A 21,459-nucleotide genomic window follows, 5' to 3' on the forward strand; every position below is an offset into this window, starting at 1 on the left:
AGTTCCTGAAATCTGGGGTTGTTTGTTACAATGCTTGGCTCACCCTGACTAACACAGAGGCTTAAATGAGATGTGTATATCTAAAATACTCAGCCTATAGAACATGTTCCATGAATGCCTAAAACAGAGCAGTCATTCAAATGAGCAATATATTTTTTTAACGGACTTAATTATTTTTCAAAGCAACTTCATCTCTATTGTCTTACTCCTACAACACGCCTGTGAGGTGGACAGATTATTTTCAGACAAGCGAACTCATCTCAGAGAGACCAAGTAATTCAGCAGGGTCCTAGGGGCTTGTGGCAGGATGGAGCTGGGCCCCCAGGCCTCCCGGCCTCCAGGCTCGTGTTCTCCCTACTCTCCAGGGGCCTCCGGAGCAGATCGATGTCTGGTCTGGCCCGAGTGACTGCCAGGCCTGAGGCGCGAGAAGAGGAAGAGGGTTAGCTGACATCCTCCTGGGGTCCCAGAAACTCCTCCTTGCAGCCGGGGGCTAATGCCCCTCGCCAGCACCTGCTGCTCCCCTCCTGCCCAAGTCCAGCTGAGGAGCGCAGTGCTGGCAACCCACGGGCACATCCAAGCCCCTCAGTTTCAAGGACTGCCCCCTCCATCCCCACCCCGCCAGGAGCAAGGATGGGAGAAGCAGGCGGATGCTGCTCATCGGCAAAGGCAGAAGTTCAGTAAGGGTGTCAGCAGGCCAGGCCAGGGACCCAGAGCTACAGAGGTGTTCCCCACCCTGCAATGACATCACCACACCCACGGCCCCGGGCAGGCTGGTGCCACGGAGACGAGCGACGACAAAGCCTCACACGCTGACTCCATGCTTCTCCCTTTGGCTGAGCACCTTCCCTCCCATTATTTGATTCTCACCCTTGGAAACCTGTTCTATAGGCCAGGTGAGGAAACCACAGCGCAGAGTCACCTCCAAGGTGTCGGGCAGAGCCAGAATGACAGCTCATGACCTCTCACTCGGATTCATTCATCCTCACTCATTCATTCACATTTAGCGAACAAGCGTGATGTGTCGGACGTCCTTCTGAGGGCTTTGTACATATTGACTTATCTAATCTCCTCAACAACCCCATGAGGCAGGAGGTAGTCTACCCCCCACTTCATAGATACGGAGACTGAGGCACAGACAACGTACATGACTTGCCCACAGTCCCACAGCAGCACTGGGATCTGAACCCTAGCAGTCTGGTTCCCGAATCCCCACTCTCGACCGCCACCTGCACCTGTCTCTAAATGTTAGCACACCGGTGCACGCTGTTCTGTCCCTTTAGGCACCTACATGTTGTAGAGATCTTTCCATATCAGGGCGCAGAGAGCAGTCCTCCGCTTCCTAACAGAAACCTTGAATGAATATATTGTAAACTGTACCCTATGAGTGGACTTTTAGGCTATTTTCCATCTTTTTTTTTTTCTTGTGGAAAAATATACACAACTGAACATTTACCATTTTAACCATTTTTAAGTGGCAGCTCCGTGGCATTAAGTACATTCACATCATTGTACCGCCATCCACCATCCACCTCCTTTTCATACTCCCCATCTGAAACTCCGTACCCAATAAGTCCTAACGCCTTATTCCTCCCTCCCCCAGCTCCTGGCACCCACCATCCTACTCTCTGTGAATCTGACCGCTCTAGCTATTTCCTATAAGTAGAATCATATGGGATTTGTCCTTTAGTGACTGTCCCATCTTTTACTATTATGACCACGCTCCAGTGACTTTCCCTAAACTTATCATTATCATACCATCAGCATGTAAAGAAAATGGATAAATGTATGCAGAAATCTCTGGCAGGATACAGAAGAAACTAAAGGTTACTCTAGGGAGAGGAAGGGGAGCAATTGGGGAAACTTATTTTTTATCCTCTACTCGTTTTATAGCTTAGAAGTCTGTAGATTGTTCGTATGTTCCCCATTCAAAATAATCAGTAAAAAATTAAGAGTAACCACTAGAAAAATAGCAATAGGGTGCACAACTTCTAAACTCTTTATCTACCTCTATGGCACAGACTGTTAAGTGTCCAACAAAATCTATGTCCCCTTCTTCCAAAATAATAGAACAGTGGTGGGCAGGTGGCCGACCTACCGTGCTGTATTTCCCAGCCTCCACTGCAGTTAGGCTCATCCATGTGCCTGAGTCCCCCAGTGGCATCTGAGGGGAAGAGAGATGGGCCTCTCCCTGGCCAGCAACTGCCACCCCCCAACCATGCTTTTTGCCCCCTTCCTGCGAGCCGGAGCACATGCGTGGCTGCAGCCCAGGCTGGGAAGACAGCTCAAGGAGATGGGGGAGAAACATGATGGAAGGAGGCTGGGTCCCTGAGTGATCCTGTGGAGCTGAGCCATCTGCCCACCTGGAACTTGAACTGTTTGATGGGAGAGAAAGAAACTTCTTAACTTGAGCTGGTACATTTTGAGATCTCTTTGTTACAGCAGTTAGTATAATCCTAACTAAGATAAGCCATTTGGGATTATAGGAAATCGCCTCCCATGATACAGAAGAAGGAATGAAACCAAAAGTAGTGTTTGTGACATCCAGCAATGCTCCCAGCTCAATAGGCAGGTGAGATGGGAGGGATATCTCCATTTTAAACTAAAATTCCTACACATGACCTGATCTTGTTTGGGCTCATCCATCTCTAGGCTGTAGCAACAACAGTCAGTCATGGATTTTGGTTTCGGCTCAGCCACTAATGTGCATGGTCTCCTGTGCAAGCCATTGCACACCTTAGGCTTAGATTTTTTTTTTTTTTTTTTTAAATTAATCAGGCAGGAGAAAGGGCAGGAAGGGCCCCTTCCTGTGTGATGATGCCACACCCAGCCCATAGAGAGACAGGACAAGGACACCTTGGGTCTGGGCTTTTCCCTGGAACCCATTGGACCCATGAGTCAGATGCTGGAGGCAGGAATGGCAGCAGAACCCCAAGCCAAGAGCTGGTTGCTAGCTTGACGTTTCACAAGCCAGTCCTGCACACAGGTTACAGGAGAGGATCATCCTGGGCTGTAAAGCATTTGATGGGAAGCAAAAGAGGGGCAGTGGACAGTCCAACCACACTGAGAATCTAGGACAGAGTCCTGGCATCTCTTCAGCCTGGGAAGCAGCTACACTTTAACCTGCAAATTCGTCAACCTTTAACCTGCAAATTCCTCGACATGGCATGTCTCCTCTGGGCTCAGCCCATGTCCCTCCGTGCCTCTTGCAGAACATAAAAATGTGTGGCCCCAATCCTTTGGACCTTACTCACTGCAGCAACAAACCAGTGTGGACGTGAGATGTTGGACCTTGCTTGGTTTCTCAGCGTGGGCAATGAGGACAGAGTGGGGGCGGAGGGAGCAGTCTGGGTGAGAGGTTGCTGGAACAATGCAGAAGTTGGCTGCTTTCAGAAATGGCCAGTGCTTCAGCAGAGCTGCCATCTGAACCTATTAGAACCCCAGTGTAGAGGCCAGGGGAGGGGCAGAGGGTGGGCCCCAAACATGCTACAGAAGGAAAAGCCCCGCCTTCTGGGGGCGGAGCAGGGCATACCCCCAGCACCCAGACCCCAGATGGAGGAGCAACCGTCCCCAGTCTGGCTCACTCCCCTTCCCCTCTGCCTCCTTCCAAGCTGCTTCTCCAAACCTCTAAAGGCAGCAGAGACAGAGCCTATTTAAAACAACCTCCAGAAGGTAATTAAACGGAGCCCGAAGGGGATCCTTCTGTAAAGCAAAGGATGCCTCCATAAAACAAACAAAACAAAAAAACCTTCCTAATTTATCATTTGGGCCAATCCCATTACTCCTTACCATTAATTTTGTTGCCATGGTTACTCCCAGGTAACATGTACATATGCAAGTCTATGTGGGGTGAAGGCACCCCCCCCAATCCTACAGATTCCTAAAAGGAGAAAGAACATTTCCCCCCTAGTTCAGCAGCAGTCATTTCTCCTGTATACATGCAGTTTCTCTGAGAGGGCAGACCTGGGAGTCAAACCCTCGTTTGAATTCCAGATCCCCCACTTGCTGGCCATGTGATTTAGGGCAATTTACTTAATCCTCTTGTACCTCCACTTCCTCATTTGTAATATGGGGATATGAATACTTACTTTCAAGGTTATTGTGAAGATTAAAGAAAATTCATTCACTTATTCAACAAATATTTACTGAGCACCTATTATGTGCTGGGCTCTACTCTAGGCACATCAGTGAATAAAAAAGACCAAAAATCTCTGCTTTCATGGAGCTTATATTCCAGTGGCAACAGACAATAAACTAAAAATAATAGGTAAATTCTCTGCTATGTTAGAAAGGTGGGTGCTTCAGGAAACATGGGAAAGTGGAACAGGGCAAGGATAGAGGGTGCGTGTGTGGTGGCAGTGGGGAGGAGGGTACAGCAGCAGGGAAGGGGGTCAGGGTAGTTGTCATTCAGGTAACACTGGAGGAAATACTTGAAGGACGGAGTGAGTCATGCAGATATCTGGTGGGAGACTGTTCTGGCAGCCAGAACAGCCAGTGCAAAGGCCCTGAGGCAGAAGTGGGCATGCCCAGCATGTTTGAGGAATAGCACAGGAGGCCAATGTTGACTGGCGTGGACTGAATAAGGGGAGAGTAGTAGGAGACAAGATCACAGAGGAACGGCCCTTCGAAGGACTGTGGCTTTTACTCTGAGTGGAAAGCCAGGGACACTACACAGTTTCTGGAGCAGTGGTTCTTACAGAAGGGTGATTTTGCACCCAGGGGACATTTGGCAATGTGTGGTTGTCATGACTTGGGGGGTGGGGGTGCTACTGACATCGAGTTTGTAGAAGCCACGGATGGTGCTAACCATCCTAGTGCACAGAACAGCCCCTACAACAAAGAATTATCGGGCTCCAGATGCCAATAGCACCAAGGCTGAGAAACCCTGCAACCAAGGAGCAAATAAAATAATGTATATGTTCACAGATGACCCTGGAGCTGTACTGGAAGTACACAGAGGGGCCCAGGTAGAATAGGGAGGCCCCCCAGGAGGCCACCGCAGTGCCCCGGCCCAGAGATGCATCCATAGCACCCGGTGCAACACCTAGCACATCCTACACATGCTTCAGCTACGATTGCTCACTGGCCTGTCCTATGCTGACCATAAGGGCCAGACTGTGGCCAGCCCACACGGGTGGGTTCCTCACCAGGATCCCAGAAGCCTGAGGCCAGGGCTCAGGGTAAGGAAGGGGAGGTGTCAGCCAAGCCTTCCTTTCAGCCAGCTGCTGACACCCAGAGAAGATTTGGGGTGCAAGTATTGTTAACTCCCTGGTATTTTCTCTGCTATTTTCAGCAAAGCTCAAACATAGCTGACCCCATTTCCCCTCTGCCAGAGGAGGAGACTTGCAGGATCTCTGACACTAGCTGCCCTTTCTCCTTGGCAGGTTGCTGGCAGAATCCACCCTTCGTGGGGCCCCTGGGCGACCAATAGATTATGCTGGGTGCAGAGTAGGCACTTGATAAGGCGAGCGGGTCCCTGGCTCCTGGGGAACGTGGAATGATGGGCAAGAACTGCACTCAGAAGCCTACAGGGGCTCCCAGAGACCTCCTCAACTCATACCTGCCCACTCCAGGAGCTTCCAAGCTGGCTTCCCTAACGGCACTTACCCTCCCACAACCACCTGGCCCTCAGACCAGTGCAACCCCAGGACGCATTCAGGCTACTCCCTTGCTCAAGAGCTTCCTGTAGCTTCCCCTTGCCCCATACAGCACATCGAGCATCTCTACCTGGGTCTCAAACACTTGTGCAATCAGTAACTTCCCAATTGCCTCTCCAGCTTCCTCTCTCTGGTCCCATCTTCCCTCCCTGCTCCTCTCCCTCCCCCGACCCCATCTCTCTCTCCACTCCACTCCACTTCTCCCTCTGGTCCCATTCACTGCAGTAGGTCTCTGTCTACACACTACACCAACCACTTGTGTCCCCTCCATGAGGCCTTCCTCACCCCCTGCATTCTCAAGACTCTCTCCCTGCTGGACTCCTACCTGCCTTGGCATGAACGTCACACGGCCTAGCCTCCAGCCTGGCCCTTAGCGCCCGCCTCTGTGTGGTCACCTCATCTGTGCTGGGAGCTGGCTGCGGGAGGGCGGCAACGGGGTGTGCTCATCTCCCCCTCGGGCCCACCACCCGGAGCACCTACTACATACAGGATGCTCAGCAGATGCCCGGGGCCTGCACTAACTGTGTGTGAACCGCACAGGTGTAACTGGGCTACAGACCTTCACAAATGCCAAGCTCCCTTGCCTCCCGTGTTTGCACACATCGGTCCACTCCACAGAGTATTCCCTTCCCTTCCAAACCCACCTTCAAGTACTAGGTGAAAGATGGGCATTGGATCTACCTGGCTATGGGACCTTAGGTAAGAAATGTAACCTCTCTGAGACTCAGTTTTCTTTCCTGTAAAATGGGGTTAATACAGGCACCTACCAAAGAGAGTTCCTGTGAATATTAACTGAAATACGTGTAAAGCGTTAATACTTAGTGCAATGCCTGGAACTCGGTAAGCACCGAGTGAGTGGTGGCTCATTACCATGAGGGAGTCTCTCACCCTTTAACCCCACCCATCTCCATGCACACCCAACCACCGCAGCAACACCCCGGCATATAAAGTGCCCACGGCAGGGTCAATATCCAGAAATCTAGTCCAGTTGCCTATGCTTCCCCTTTTGCTCTCATCTACGGCTTTGTTGTGTAACTGAGAGCTACAGTCTTTATTGGGGCTCCCAGCACATCAAATTTCTACTTGTCAAGCCCAAAGGGTAAATTATACTTATTTTTATTTTATCCTAAGGACAATTTTTCACTGGTATAGCAACCTTTTAACAAGTTAACAGTCTCTGGAGGAGGCATCAGCCACCCACTAACAGAAGACCAAACAAAGGCCATCAGGTGTGAACAGACTAGCAATCCACTTGTGTATACCCGCTGGTGAGATGGCATAACCGGAGGCCGGGTTAGATAACAAACTAGGCAGGTTACCCAGTGCTGCCCGTGACTTGGGGACAGGCCCGCAGGCGTCAGGAGGCAGCCACGGGCTTCCAATCCACATGCCTGCAAAAGGACGTCAGAGTGGGCACAGAGCCCAGGGCAGATGAGGCAGCTGTCCAGGCTGAGATCAAGAGCCACCCTGGGCCTGGACATGACTCGTGAGCAGGGCTGGCCTGGACCAGGAATGGGGGACCATCGTTAACTCTAGACTGCTGAGGCTCCCCCAAACCCTGGGCTTATATGTCATCACCCACCCACCCGGTTCCTGTCTGTGGAGGCCAGAGGGGCTGCAGCTTTGTAGAGGAGGCCCAAGTTGGGGAAGCATTGTAATCTGAGTCCATATCGTCCAATCCCTGATGCTCTGGAGAGCCAGGAGGACCAGAAAGGGAGGGAGAGGGAGGATCTGATTAGTAAGGGGGCCGAGCAGCAGGCTCACACCTAGAGCACTGTGCTACCCACCCACCAGATGGACACTGCAGGCATCACCAACAGGAGCCAGAACTGGGAAGCACGGCTAATGCCAAGATCCGCCCCCCCCCACCGCCCCTCCTCCCAGCTCCCTGGAGGCACATAGGGGCTTTCAGCACAGAAAACAAAAGAGGCCCAGGAAACAGGACAGGCAACTTTAAGCTACTGAAGGGAGTAGAGAGGAGAAATGTGGCCTCATTTGCCAAACTCTGGATGCTGGAGGGAGTCTCAAGAGGCCAACCTCAGCTAGAGGGTGCTTGGGTTGGGAGCCGACGCAGGGTGAGGAAGGGCTGGGGGGCTGAACTCACCCCTGACAGGTCCAAGAGGAACTGCTGAGGTCTGAACACCACTTTGGTCTAGCGAGGGCATGTCAGGTCATGCCACCCAGGCTCCTCAGTGCCCATGCCAGAGGGAAGTACTGTGCTCAGGGATGATTTGGTCACTGCCTGTCCTTCCTAAATGCAGCACAGATGCCTGAAGATAGACCCTGTCTAGCCAGCACTGTCCTGTCTCTCATCACCCCCCAGGGCACTGCACAAGGACGTCTGGGCAAGGTGCTCCAACAGCTCACACATTTGCCCTCCTTTCAAGTGGCCAAGTGGAGCACATTCATCTGGACTTCCCCTGGAGGGGCCTGCTGTCTCTGCTCATGATGTGCCTCCTCACCTGGACAGCTCCCACCCACGGCGTCTCCTGGCCAGCCCCTTCTCATCCCTCAAATCTCAGGCAAGAATCTCTTCCAAACAGTTTGGGCAGGTCACACCTTCCTCTGCTCTCCTACAGTATCATGGCTTTTCACAATCATTCCCTAGATTCTGGGGGTCCATGAAGCAAGATTTTTGTCTACTTTCTTCCTTGTTCTCTCCCCCAGGCTCCAGCACCAAAATTGGCCTGCAGGTGCTCCATAAATACATAAATACATATTAAATGAATTGGGGTGGGGAGAGCTGATGGCTAAGCCACCTACCCCAGGAACATCCGGCCAAGCACTAGTGTGTCATGTTGGCAGCCCAGAGCCTCAGCATGGGCTTTGCACCTAAAGGTGTTAGAAGGCAAGGGAAGTGCCTCATAGAGTTACCAAAAGAATGGAAGAGGAGACAACAGCAGAGGAGGGACAGCTACATGGTTTTGGATGGAAAATAAGTAGAGTTTTAGTAACTGATCCAGTAGAGAGGAAGAAACCATCCCCTAAGTGCCTGCAGAGCGCATGCTTAAAGAGCCAGTCCATTGCCCTCAAAACACCAGCAAAGCTCAGGACTTGGAGGGACCAGGAACCTTAGGAAAAAAGGGCTAATCATAAGGCTAAACATAGGGAATTGGTTAAAAGTCTGTCCTCAAAGCAGTAAGATCCCAAGGTCTTTGCCATATAGCAAGGTGACTTTTACCACTCTCACCTGTGTTCCCCAGATGCTGGAGGTTTATCAGCCTTCTGGAGAAACTGAACCCAAGTGATCCCAGACTTGGGAACACCAGCACAGTGGAGGATGGGAGTAGGTGAGATTCAAAGCAGGGAAATTAATGGAAGTCTGCAAAGCGAATATTGGGACTCCAGCCTCCTCTCCCTACGTGGCTTCCAGAATGCAGAGAGATAAGATGGCTACTGTATTCACAAAACAAGAAAAGAATTCTATTAAGAAGAATTTTAAAAATAAACAATCAAAGAGCTCTTGGAAATTAAAATTATACTAGCTGAAGTTAAAATTTCAGTCAATATGCTGAAAATAAACCCAGGGAAATTTCTTTCAAAGCCACACAGAATGACAAAGTGATGGAAGAGAAGAGAAAAAAATATAAGACAATCTAAGTGTCAATCTAAAATGCTGAATATTTGACTAATAGGAATTGCAGAATAAGAAGAAATTATCAAAGAAACAGTATAAGAAAATTTGCCAGAACTGAGAGTAGGAGTCTTCAGATTAAAAGGGGTCACCAGGAACCCAAAATAATGAATTTTAAAAAGAGATGGCATTGTGGAATTTCTGAAATAAATTTAATAGAGAACGTACTAAAGATTTCCAAAGAGGGAAAATGGGTTACTTGCAAAGAATCAGAAATGAAATGTATCAGATTTCCAAAAGCTATACTGACATGAGAGACAATAGAGCAATGTCTTCAAAATTCTGTAAGAAAATATCTGTCAACCTAGAATTTTCTTCTCAGCCAACTGTCAATTAAGATTGAGTGCAGTGGTGCCTGGGTGGCTCAGTCGGTTGGCGTCTGCCTCTTTATTTCTGCTCAGGTCATGATCTCAGGATTGTGGGATCAAGCCCCACGTCAGGCTCTGTAGTGGGCATGGAACCTGCTTAAGAGTCTCTCTCTACCCCTTCCCCATTCTCTCTCTCTCTGTCCCCCCGCCAAGAAAAAAAAGAATCCTTAAAAAAAAAAAGAAAACACTGAGTGCAGAATTAATTTTCAGACATAAAAGGACTCACAATTTTCTTCCCATTTACTCTTTTTTTAGGAAGCTACTAAAAGAGGTCTTCCACCAAAATTAAAGTGTACACCAACAGGAAGGCCTGGAGCTGGAGGAGTTGGATACCAGAAAGGAAAATTTCAGAGGGGAAAAGGGAACTGAAGGACAGGAGTTTTCAGATTGAAAGGAGGCACTGAAAATATCAAAAGGCTGCTAGAGGATGTAGTAAGAGGTAGAGACCGTATAAAGAAAACCATGCCAATGTGAAAAACTGAGGCAATCATTAACTCCAGGTAAAACATAAAGTTAACAAGAGAGAAAACAAGAATTAGTAAATGCTATTTATATCATTGTAATAATGTGAATCGTGAATACCTATAAACCCCCAAATCCATAATAACTATTTTGGGAGAGTGATGAGGATGGGGAAGAGACGTGTGTTTTTTAATGGGGGTAAATAACAAGACAGTTGAATCCAGCTGAATACAAAATAACTAGGTGAAAAATAGGACTATAGATAAGCACATTAGTTCGACATGGATTTCTATCTGAAGAAATAGCTAAAAGTATTTGTTTCTGGAGAAAAGGAATGGGAATTGAGGAGGGATGGGGGCAGCATACTATTTTTCCTTCAGGTATTTTAATACTATTTGATTTTTTGAACTATGCACACATATTACTTTTGTGGTTTTTTTAAAAGATTTTATTTATTTATTTGAGAGAGAGAGCAAGCAAGAGAGCACAAGCAGGGGGAGCAGCAGAGGGAGAGGGAGAAGCAGGCTCCCTGTTGAACAGGGAGCCCAACTCGGGGCTCAATCCCAGGACCCTGGGATCATGACCTGAGCCAAAGGCAACCGCTTAACCGACTGAGCCACCCAGGTGCCCCTGCGCACATATTATTTTGGAAAAAAAAAAAAATTAATTTTTTAAAAGATTTTAAAATAAAGTTTGTAAACAAAAAGAAAAACTTTGGCATGTTAACCATCAGTCCCTATAATCATTAAAGTAGCCCTACAGTGCATCCCTCTACCTTTCCTTCAAACCAAACACAACCATTAACATTTCACTTAGCTCTAGTTCACATTCCTACCTGATATAAAAAAAGAAAAATGAAATTAGTATTCTAGCCTAATCCCCACTATCCTCTCTTGTCTTTCCCATCCTCAAGCTGAACTTTTGAGTAGTGGTATACTAGTAAATGTTTAAAAATCAATTCTTTTGGGAAGAAAGTCTTGATTTGAAGCATTTGCCAATTTCCATGGTAGAAATATTCCCACATGGCTGATTTCAAGCTACCACTGTGACGTCACTGAATGTGGAACTGGGAAGAGATATACACATCAGCTCCAGGAAACTACTGCCTTTGGGTCTCACTTGCCTTTTCAGCCTCCATGCTTCCCACGAGACCCAGGGTATGGGAGAGAACTGAATGTCTCCTCCAAAAAGCCAGAAGTTCACATGGCTATGTAGACACATAGAAGTGGATAATGAAGGAAAGAGAGTGGTTCTGGCTGCAGGGAAGGGGATGTGACTTTGCCGCCTTCCTGCCCCCTTCCCCCCACTTCCAGCAGAATTACCTGTTCATTGGTGACGCCTGGCCGCAGGGTCCCATGCTTGTAGTCCTCCAGCAGCTGCACAGCCTCTCTCAGACGTCTCTGCAGAGGAAAGAAAAAAGACATTGAGGGGCACAGATCCAAGGCTCCTGCAACTCTTTCCCTTGCAAACAATAAAGAAGGATACAATTTAAGTGTCTTTCTATAGGAAAATGGCTAAATGACAGTGGTCTGATAATACTATAGACTATTATTGGGCAGTTTAAAAAGTGAGGTAGATCTGTATGTGATTCCATCTCCAACATATTTTTTTGAGTGAGAAAGTAAATTGCAGAGCCGTATGATGCCATTCATTATACCAAACAAACAAAGCCCACACACATAGAAAACAATATTTTCTATGAGAATATTTATGTGTGTAAATGCATCAAAAAAGCTCTAGAAGGAGACCCACCAAATTAATGACAGGAGTTACCTTGGGGTAGGAAAGGGTCCAGATTTGGCAAGGGGTGTCAGGAGGAAATTTAATCTTAATTGTAATATTGAAAGTTTTTATAAAGATAACATATTTCTGTAATACTCATATAATTTCTTTTCAACATTTTAAAAACACTAGCAGAGATTTACATACTAAAGTGCATATGGCTACAGTAACTGATGGGAGAGAGAGGGAAAAGAAGAAGATAGAATTGTATCATCTGTAAAATCTTAAAAGCTAAAGAGACAGCAACAGTGATAGAAGGCAGCCTTTGTCCACCAAAATATTTGTATAAGAATATTTATAGCAGCACATTCAGTGGGGCCTGGGTGGCTCAGTCAGTTAAGCATCTGCCTTTGGCTCAGGTCATGATCCCAGGGTCCTGGGATCAAGCCCCACATCAGGCTCCCTGTTCTGCAGGGAGCCTGCTTCTCCCTCTCCCTCTGCTGCTCCCCCTGCTTGTACTCTCTCTCTCTGTCAAATAAATAAAATCTTAAAAAAAAAAAAAAAGAAAAAGAATATTCATAGCAGCACTATTCAAATAGCTGCAAAGTGCCAACAATCCAAATGTCAGTAATGGACTGGATAGGTAAATCGTAGTATATGTACACAATGAAATATTACACAACAACTTAAAGAGCGAGCAAACTACAAATACATGTTATAACATGGATGAATCTCACAGACATAATGTGGCAAAATGTATTTTCCAAAGATGGACACTCCAATATCTGCCATGCCCCATTCTCTTCTAGAACCTTCCTACGTCCCCCTCAAGAGGTAGAGTCTATGTGTCCTCCCGCTGATTCTGGGCAGGCCTTCATGACTGCCTCAACCAATAGAGTATGGCTGAAGTGAGGCTATGTGACCTCTGAGGCTATGTTACAAAAATGCCTTGCATTTTCACCTTGTTCTCTTGGGATGGTCGCTCTTTTGGAACTCAGCCATCGTACTGTAAGGAAGCCCGAGCAGCATATGGAGAGACCCACCTGGACAGGAACCGAGGCGCTGGCCCATGGCTACAGCTGAGCTATCAGCTGACAGTCCATACCAACTCGCCAGCCGTGCAAGTGAGCTATCCTGAAATGGACTTTCCCTGCCCCCCATCAAACCACCCTAGTGGACGCTGCAAGAAACAGCGATGAACCATCCCCTCTGAGCCCTGTCCAAACTGAAAACCAGTGAGCAAAAGAACTGAAGTGTTTGAAGCCACTATATTTTGGGGTGATCTGTTACATAGCAATGAAGGCTGATATACATAATGAAGTCAGATGCCAAAGAGTATGTATAAAGTTCAAAAACAGGCAAAGCTAATCTAACTAACATGGTGGAGGTCATGATAGTGTTACTTTTGGTGGGCGGGGGTGGTGCGGGGGGGTGGAGCAGGGTGCTGACTTGGAAAGGGCATGAGGGAACCCTTTGAGGTAATGGAAATGTCCAATGTCTTCATCTGAGTGGTGGTTACATGGGTATAAACATAAGTCAAAATGTATTAAGCCATAAACTTGGGATTTGTGCATTTTATCATATGTATGCTATACCTCAAAAAATTAACAAGAAACAGACAACAGCCATAGAAGGCAGCCTATGTCTGAGGGACCCAGACATCAGGGTTGTCCGGTGTGGGTAAAGAAACCCAGTGAAGCTGCCCTGTTCCCCCCTCTTTTTTTTTTTTTTTTTGGTTCCCCTTTTGATAGAAGGACAAGGCTAGCTGAGGATGGAAATGCAGAGACATCAACAGAAGCCCCCTGGTCTGAAGGCAGGATGCAACACGAGGAAGGACTTCCAGGAGGCAGACAGGGTGTTTGCTGAGCCAGCGGATGGGGCAGTCCCATAGGATGGGAAGGAACAGCCGACTCACTGCGGGCCCAGACAAGCCAGTCAGACCACGTGACCCGTCAGGCCAGCAGGTGAAGTACCTGTGGACACTGGTCTAATCCCGGGCATCAGGGAGCAGGGAAACTTCTTACTTAGGCGCGGCCTGACTGCAGGAGAGTACTGCCCCTCCCCCTTCAAAGGTTTGCATATCAATTCCAAAATTCCAGAGTCTCTTCCCAGAATCTGTTTCCAAAGTGGAGATAGCTTGGTGGGATATTTTTGGCAGGGGTGGGGTGGGGGTGGGGCAACTAACCCATGCTGTTTGGAGAGAATGTCAGAAAACAATAGATAAGCACAAAAGATCGTTTTAAATCCCTCATCAACACACTACCTGAGATAACCACCGCAGAAGTGAGAATGGTTTAAACAGAGTGAGGATGATTTTCGTCCTGGATTTAATGCATTTGTTTTTCAACAAAATGGGATCGTGTTGACTGTTTTAACTTCTTAAGGTCACATGGCCACAACATGAGAAGTTTAGTTTTTGTACCCAGAGTTTAGTCAGACCCTTGCTGTGTGCCCCCAACCCGCCCCCCTGCACCCCCAAAGCCTCACAGTGATGGGGCAAGCTCCCCACCCCAAGCCTGCTTCCTCCCACGCCACAGCCTCTGCCACGGGACAATGAATGCTCTACTTTCCAGCGCTGAATGGTGAATGGCCCCGTGTTCTCATTATTTTCCCACTCCAGGGATTCTCCCGAGTTCCTATAACAACCTGGCCAGGCTCCATCTCATTTGACACAGTCATCAAAGGGAGGCCTCCTGCCACAAGAATAAGTTCCAAAGAGCCCGATCTTGGCATGGGTTGAGGGAGAACTAAATCCAAAGTTCCTGAAGACAAGTCTGAGAAATTAGGACTGGAGGAAGCTAGAACATGCTCTTCTGTTGCTGGGCCTTACTAAGCCTCAGCCAGGCCCCTCTGTCAGAGGCTGAGGGGCTGGGCCCCTCTGTGGGACAGCCAAAGCCCCAGGACACTCGCTTTAAGAGGTCCCTGAGGCCTGACTGCTCTGGGGGCTGGGCTCTTCACGGCAGAGAACGGGGCCATTACCAGGGAGACCTGAGGGATGGGAGGAGGGTCTCCCTGCTTTAAGCCCTTCTCTCACTCCCGTGCATTATGAGGCTTGATGGAAGAGTCCTGGGCACTGGAGAGGTCTGGACAGCTGGAGGTCCGTGGTGGGTGAACTTTGCAGGAAGTCTTTTCAACCAGGAACAAACAGGCAGCCAGGCCCTGAACGCAAAGGCAGCAAGGAGCGGATGAAAGGCTCCTCTAGAGCCTTGGGCCAGGGGGAGAGTCGGCCCATGTTGCTTCCCAGACTCCCTCATTGGCTTGCCTGCCTCTAGCTCACCTGCCAGAAAGTGTCACCTTGAGGTTATCTCCTGTATTTGAGGGGGGCATGGTCTCCAGAAGGTCCTTCTGGAAACACTGGCACCTGGGAGGTCTGCTCCAGGGCAGAGAATTTGAACAGAGGAGAAGCCTGGCCTCAAGGGTCCTGCCCCAAAGCCCTGAGGGGTAGGAGAAGGAAGCAAAGGGGCAGACATGGAGTGTTAGGGTGGCAGCCAGAGAGGGCAGGAGACCATGCCAGACAGGAACAGGGACAGAGGGACCCAGAAAGGGAAGGACACAAAAAGGAAATCTGGAGAAAGAGTCATCAAAAAGTCCCTTGATGGTGATGCTCATTTGACAATCCCAAAATTACAAGAGACCGTGCCCTATTCACACAGGATGTGGATAAGAACACCCCTTTGCGTGTATCTATCATAGAACCATCTAGGCCACCCCCTCTCTGAACTAATTGCGGCCAGAAAAGGAAGGGCATTTCCATGCCCAGGGTCCCAGAGTGGGTGGGAGGTAACGCAGAAATCCCCTCAATCCCAGTTCTGGGCCATTTCCACAAAACATCAGCATGGAAGACCATCCTATCCTCGTAACAGTAACTGAAAGGGTGGTCTCCCAATGATTTCAAAGCAATGCCTACATCCCCCAAAGCTGATGCCTACGGGGACAGGGCACCTCAGGTAAGAAAAGGAAGGGTCTTTTTTACCCTCATTCAAAGCCAGGCCTTACCTGACACAAACTGGAGCATTCAAACTTTAGGCAAAGTGAAGAATTTGGGAGTCCCAAAGCTTGCAGAACTTAAAAAAGAGAGAGAGAAAAAGAAAAGCAGCACCAGGGGCAGGGAGAATGAATTGGCAATGGAGTGTTCGTGAGAGAACGAAGCAGGGATGGCTGATGGGAGGCAGGGGGAGGGGAGGGCAGCTGCCTAGGTCACATCATGCCTTGATTGCTCAGTATCTGATTGTTCTCACCTGGGTCAGTCTCATACCTGCCCAAGGCAGGGCCATGCACTCTCACCTTGCCCACAATGACTGCTTGAGCCATTTTTATTGTGGCCCCAAACACTGGGACTTGGGGCTAGAAGATAACGATTTATATGCAGAGTCCCAAGCCCTTCTCTTGTCTTCCCTCAGCCTTCTTAAGCCCCCTTCTTGTTCCCTCTCAGCAGTCCTGGGACCCCCAGGATTAAACGTCTGTGCTGAGATTGGTCCTTGGCTCCCTGAAGCCCCAGGCCACTGGAAGCCCCAAGGGAAGAGGAAACCAGGGACACATGGGGAGGGGCTCTGCCTTCCCTGTGGCTGACCTCTGGTCACCTTCAGGGGGCCCACGCAAGGCAAACAGAACTCTGGCAGCATGACAGGAGGTCCAACCCTTTAGAAAATAAATCTGTCCAGCTAGCCCAAGAATTTTAGAAACATTCAGCCCTCCAGCCTGGATAGCCTACTCTTGAGAATTTATTCTAGAAAATAAATGTAGCAGAAGTGAAAAGTGACAGGTCCAACACTATGTTTCTTGGAAAAGCAAAAGATAGGAAACAACCTATGTGTTAGATCAAAGCATCTAACTTTTAGACTTTAAAACTTGACTTTAAAAAAGTACAAAGGGGGTGCCTGGGTGGCACATTCGGTTAAGCATCTGACTCTTGGTTTCAGCTCAGGTCGTGATCGCAGGGTCCTGGGATAGAGCTCCATGTCCGGCTCCTCGCTCAGCGGGTAGTCTGCTTGGACATGGTCTCTCCCTCTCTCTCTGACCCTCCTGCTCGTGCTCTCTCTCTCTCTCTCTAAAATAAATAAATCTTTTTAAAAAATAAATTAAAATTATAAAGACTTGGATGGGGTGGCTGGGTGATGGACTTTGGGGAGGGTATGTGCTATGGTGAGTGCTGTGAACTGTGTAAGACTGATGAATCACAGACCTGTACCCCTGAAACAAATAATACATTATATGTTATCAAGTTAAAAAAAATTATGAAGACTTGGAAATGAATGAAAAAAGCAAATAAAAAGTGTTCAGTGTAAAAGTACACCAATAATGCATGCAGATAGACAAGAACTTGAAGTGTATAAAGGTACTGACATTTGAGTATTTTTTTGTTAAAAATTCCATTAAAGATTTTAAAATTAGAATATCAGATGCTGTCTAGAAGGCATTTAAATGGACATTCTCAAAGGGATTAAGAGTACATTTATCATGATGAGCACTGAGTAATGTATAGAATTGCTGAATTGCTATATTGTACACCTGGAACCAATGCTGTATATTGATTATACTGAAATTTTTTAAAAGTGTAGAGAAACATTATAATTAAAAAGTATCTAGTTGAGGGGCACCTGGGTGGCTCAGTTGGTTAAGCATCTGACTCTTGATCTCAGCTCAGGTCTTGATCTCAGGGTCGTGAGTTCAAGCCCCATGTTGAGCTCCATGCCCAGCATGAAGCCTACTTAAAAAAAAGTTTAGTCGATGAAAAATTAAAAAATAAAAATAAATAGGACATTGTCACTCACTATTATTGAGACTATAAACTGATATAATCTTGATACAGGTTGGTATAATCTACAGGGCAATTTGGCAATATATATCAAATGCCTTAAAATGTCTTTCATTCAGAAATTCCACTTCTAGGAATTTATCCAAAGAAAATAAAGAGAAACATGGGGAGATTTAACATACTATCTATAATGGCAAAAGACATAAACCACGCGAGTAGGTCACAATAGAGAAAATTATTAAGTACATTATAGAATAATCATATGATGGATTACTATGTAGTTATTAAATATATCTTGAAATAACATTTAATAACAAGGAAAAATGCTCATAATATGCTATATGGAAAAAAGTATATATCATGTATACATGTTATGTAAATGTAAACATATATATCATATGATTCTCTCTGTACATATTCTATATGAAGAGATAGGTATATATATACACATATTATATAAATCATCCCAATTTTGTATATATGCATACACCAAAATGTCAATGGTGACTATTTCTGGCAGGTGGGATTATGGGTTGCTTTTTTTTTTTTTTTTTTAAGATTTTATTTATTTATTTGACAGAGAGAGCAAGACAGCGAGAGAGAGAATACAAGCAGGGGGAGCAGGAGAGAGAGAAGCAGGCTTCCCGCTGAGCAGGGAGCCCAATGCGGGCTCGATCCCAGGACCCTGGGATCATGACCCAAGCTGAAGGCAGATACTTAATGACTGAGCCACCCAGGCGCCCCTATGGGTTGCTTTTATTTTCTTCTTTAGGCTTTCATATATTCCAGTATTTAGGGATTACTACCAGAATCATATCACATCAGAAGGCACAGAAAGTCAGTTTTTTTTTATGGCTAGTGATGCTAAGTTTGGCCACCTGATTAAAGTGGGTTCCTCCAAGCTCTTCACTATAAAGAGAACTTTTCCCCTTTGCTAACTAATCTTTAGGGTGAGACTTATTTGAGAGCAGACACATCTCCTATTTCCCTACAACTTGTTACTCTATGCAAGTAGCATCCACTATGATCCTGGCCAGAGGCAGTTAGTTCATTGAAGGTTACACAATGGTTATTTTCTTCTACATTTATCAGCTGACATTCTTCGGTGAAGATGAGCTTCCCTCTCCCACACTTTTAGTATTACTATGGATTCATGGATTTCTCCTCCTCCTTCGTGTTACTGCTATTATTGACTCGCAGATGTATTATTATTACTATTATGATTATTTAGTGTGTTACAACCATTGCTTGTACTCTTCTTAACGCTCAAACTCTCCCAATTATGACTGCTGGGTTTCCCTTCAAGCCAGTTACTGTGTCTCCATCACTCTTTGAACACTCTCCTACTTTCTGTAGCAGCTCTCCTTGTCCTAGATGTGGATTTGGCCACCTCTCCGAGAAGTTCCAGTTTCTTTTTGTAGGTTGTGGTATTTAGAAACCAAGATCTGGGGGCGCCTGGGTGGCTCAGTTGGTTAAGCAACTGCCTTTGGCTCAGGTCATGATCCTGGAGTCCCGGGATCGAGTCCCGCATCGGGCTCCCTGCTCAGCGAGGAGCCTGCTTCTCCCTCTGACCCTCCCCCCTCTCATGTACTCTCTCTCATTCTCACTCTCTCAAATAAATAAATAAATCTTAAAAAAAAAAAAAAAGAAACCAAGATCTGAGTGCTAAGTGTGTTCACTGTCACCAGGTTCATTGCTTCTAGGCCCTTTCAATGAACAGAGTCAGGAAACTGGGAAATATAAACATAGATGTGTGTGTGTGTGTTTGTGTGTGTGTGACGAGTTCATATCCATACCTCCAATTCAATACAATATCACGTAGTTCTTTGTCCTTTCCCCTACTCCAGATCTGTATCCACCTACCTCCATGGTGAGAACCCTGGTTCCCAACTTCAATATAATTCCTTATCTATTCTATCCTATAATACACCCCAAACAGTTTCAGATTACAACACCAATACTCGTATGGAGTCTGTGTTATTAACACTAATAGTTCAGTTAGTTTTCCCTGCCCTTCAGGATGATAACCTGTCAACCATTCATTTCCTTAAATAATTATTGAATTTAGAATAGCAAATTCATCTTCAGTCCATAATTAAAAGTAACTTCGATGTCAGCTGGTACAACTTTGTCCTTAGAGATCTAGATCTAATTCCATGACCTAGGTGCAAAGCCAAAGCTGGGACTTCTGCCAACTCCTGGTAGTTTTTTTCCTCAGGTCTGATCCTGCAGACACTGCACCGTGACAGGAAACTCACAGCCCCTCAAGATCCGCCCCCCAAATAGTCTACTCTTGCAGAGATTTCAAGAACCAGGGGGACTTTACTGGCAACTTCCCAGGAATGATGGTGGAGGGGACAACAGTACAACACGTCAACTTTCACAACTCAGTAGGCATGACCAGTCTCAAGAGAGCCCCAGCCACTGGCCTCTCAGCTCATCCCAGATGCTTGCTCTCCTTCCCACTGTTACTCCCTCTTCCTTTTCTCTCCTCTCGGCAGGATCAAAAAAGCACCATTCTTCCCCCTCTCTCAAGCAGACCAACCTCCTCCCCTGAAGCCTTGCTCAAGACATTCTTATGACAAAGACAGCCTTCTTCCTAAGAGAAATTATGGTGAATGAAATTTCCTCCACCTCATTACACACACAAGGGTTGAAATCTTTTTAAAGCTTGGTCAGTTATAAATGACAAACAAATTGCTGCAAAACTCTTTCAAGATGAGCCTATCCATCGACTCAGTGAATGCCTCTCAGAACCGGGTCACCAGATGGCTCAAGCTGCCCAGCATCTTTCTACCTCAAGAACCTCCGGCTTCCAGAACCACCTCCTCGTGTCTCCACAAACCTATCCCCCCACAAAGGCAAAATGGGCTGTCCAGATCTCTTCCAGCGGGTTGTCCGGCAGCCCCCACTCCCTCCCAGAACACCAGCCAAGGACCCTGAAAGAGAAACAGTGCTCTATAGACATGAGTCTCCAGTCTATGTCTGTGGACTGAGCCCAGCAGAAGGGAAGCCCGGCCCTCCTACAGTGCCACAGTTCGTGGGGGAGAGCCTCAGGTAACAGACTCTCCTCTCCACTTCTAATTTCTCACTGCTTCCCTGCCGATGGCCTTGCAACCTGCCTGGACTAGAACCAGTGAGTCATGGCCCTTCCAGAGTTTTTAGGGCTTAGATGATGGTCTTCTATGGGCAAAAACTTTCCAAAAGGCCAGCATGTAGTGCTGGAAACAGTCCCCAACCAGGGTGCAGGGGGGAGGGAGATATGGGTCTTTCCAGGAAGCCTATCCAAATCGCTGATGAGGGGAGGCGACATGAGAAATTTGAAAAATATTCCAAAATTGCTGTTGTACTGGTGATTTTTCTAGCTAGTGAATCGTTCAGTTGCTTTGACGTGTCAATTGCTGGTAGGGAACACAGGTCAAGATGGTTTAGTGATGTACAAGAATATTGCGGCTATTCAAAATGCAAGAGAGATGTGGTACAAGGAGAATAGGAAATGAAAGGGTCTGGGAATGAGAAGAGGGTGGACAGAGGAGGAGGGAGGGTGGAGGCCCCCTGGGACCGCTGGCGCGCCGCCCTGTAGCTGCCCATCTGTCCTCAAAGCCCCTGCCTGATCGTGGTAATCTGGGGAGCACTGACGTACCTCCCGACCTTCTGTCCCCCTCCATCATTTCTCAACATGCCTCAAAACCACCATCTGCACCTATCGTCTGAGTTAAGCACTGGCCTCTGTGGTCTTCTCCATCAAGCAGGTGGCATTTCTGTTGGGATTGATGTTACAATTGTATCTAGTTTTGCACCATTCTGGAGCTTTCTTTAAAAAGATACATAACCTAGGCTAGGTAAGTAGTTTCTCTAGCATGG

General features: G+C 47.1%; 1 protein-coding gene across 13 annotated transcripts in view; it reads right to left on the reverse strand.

Moving 5' to 3' along the window:
- SFXN5 (sideroflexin 5) overlaps window positions 1-21,459 on the reverse strand; it is a 109,374-nt gene that overhangs the window by 78,087 nt on the left and 9,828 nt on the right. For all 13 annotated transcript variants that reach the window (XM_081833677.1, XM_081833676.1, XM_081833687.1 and 10 more), the window contains one exon: window positions 11,441-11,518. In XM_081833677.1, the coding sequence (XP_081689803.1) occupies window positions 11,441-11,518 (78 nt within the window). The remainder of the gene's footprint in view (window positions 1-11,440; window positions 11,519-21,459) is intronic.

Source organism: Leptonychotes weddellii, chromosome 10 (assembly GCF_054177405.1).
Source record: "Leptonychotes weddellii isolate Sample4059 chromosome 10, ASM5417740v2, whole genome shotgun sequence".
Classification (NCBI taxonomy): Eukaryota; Metazoa; Chordata; class Mammalia; order Carnivora; family Phocidae; genus Leptonychotes; species Leptonychotes weddellii.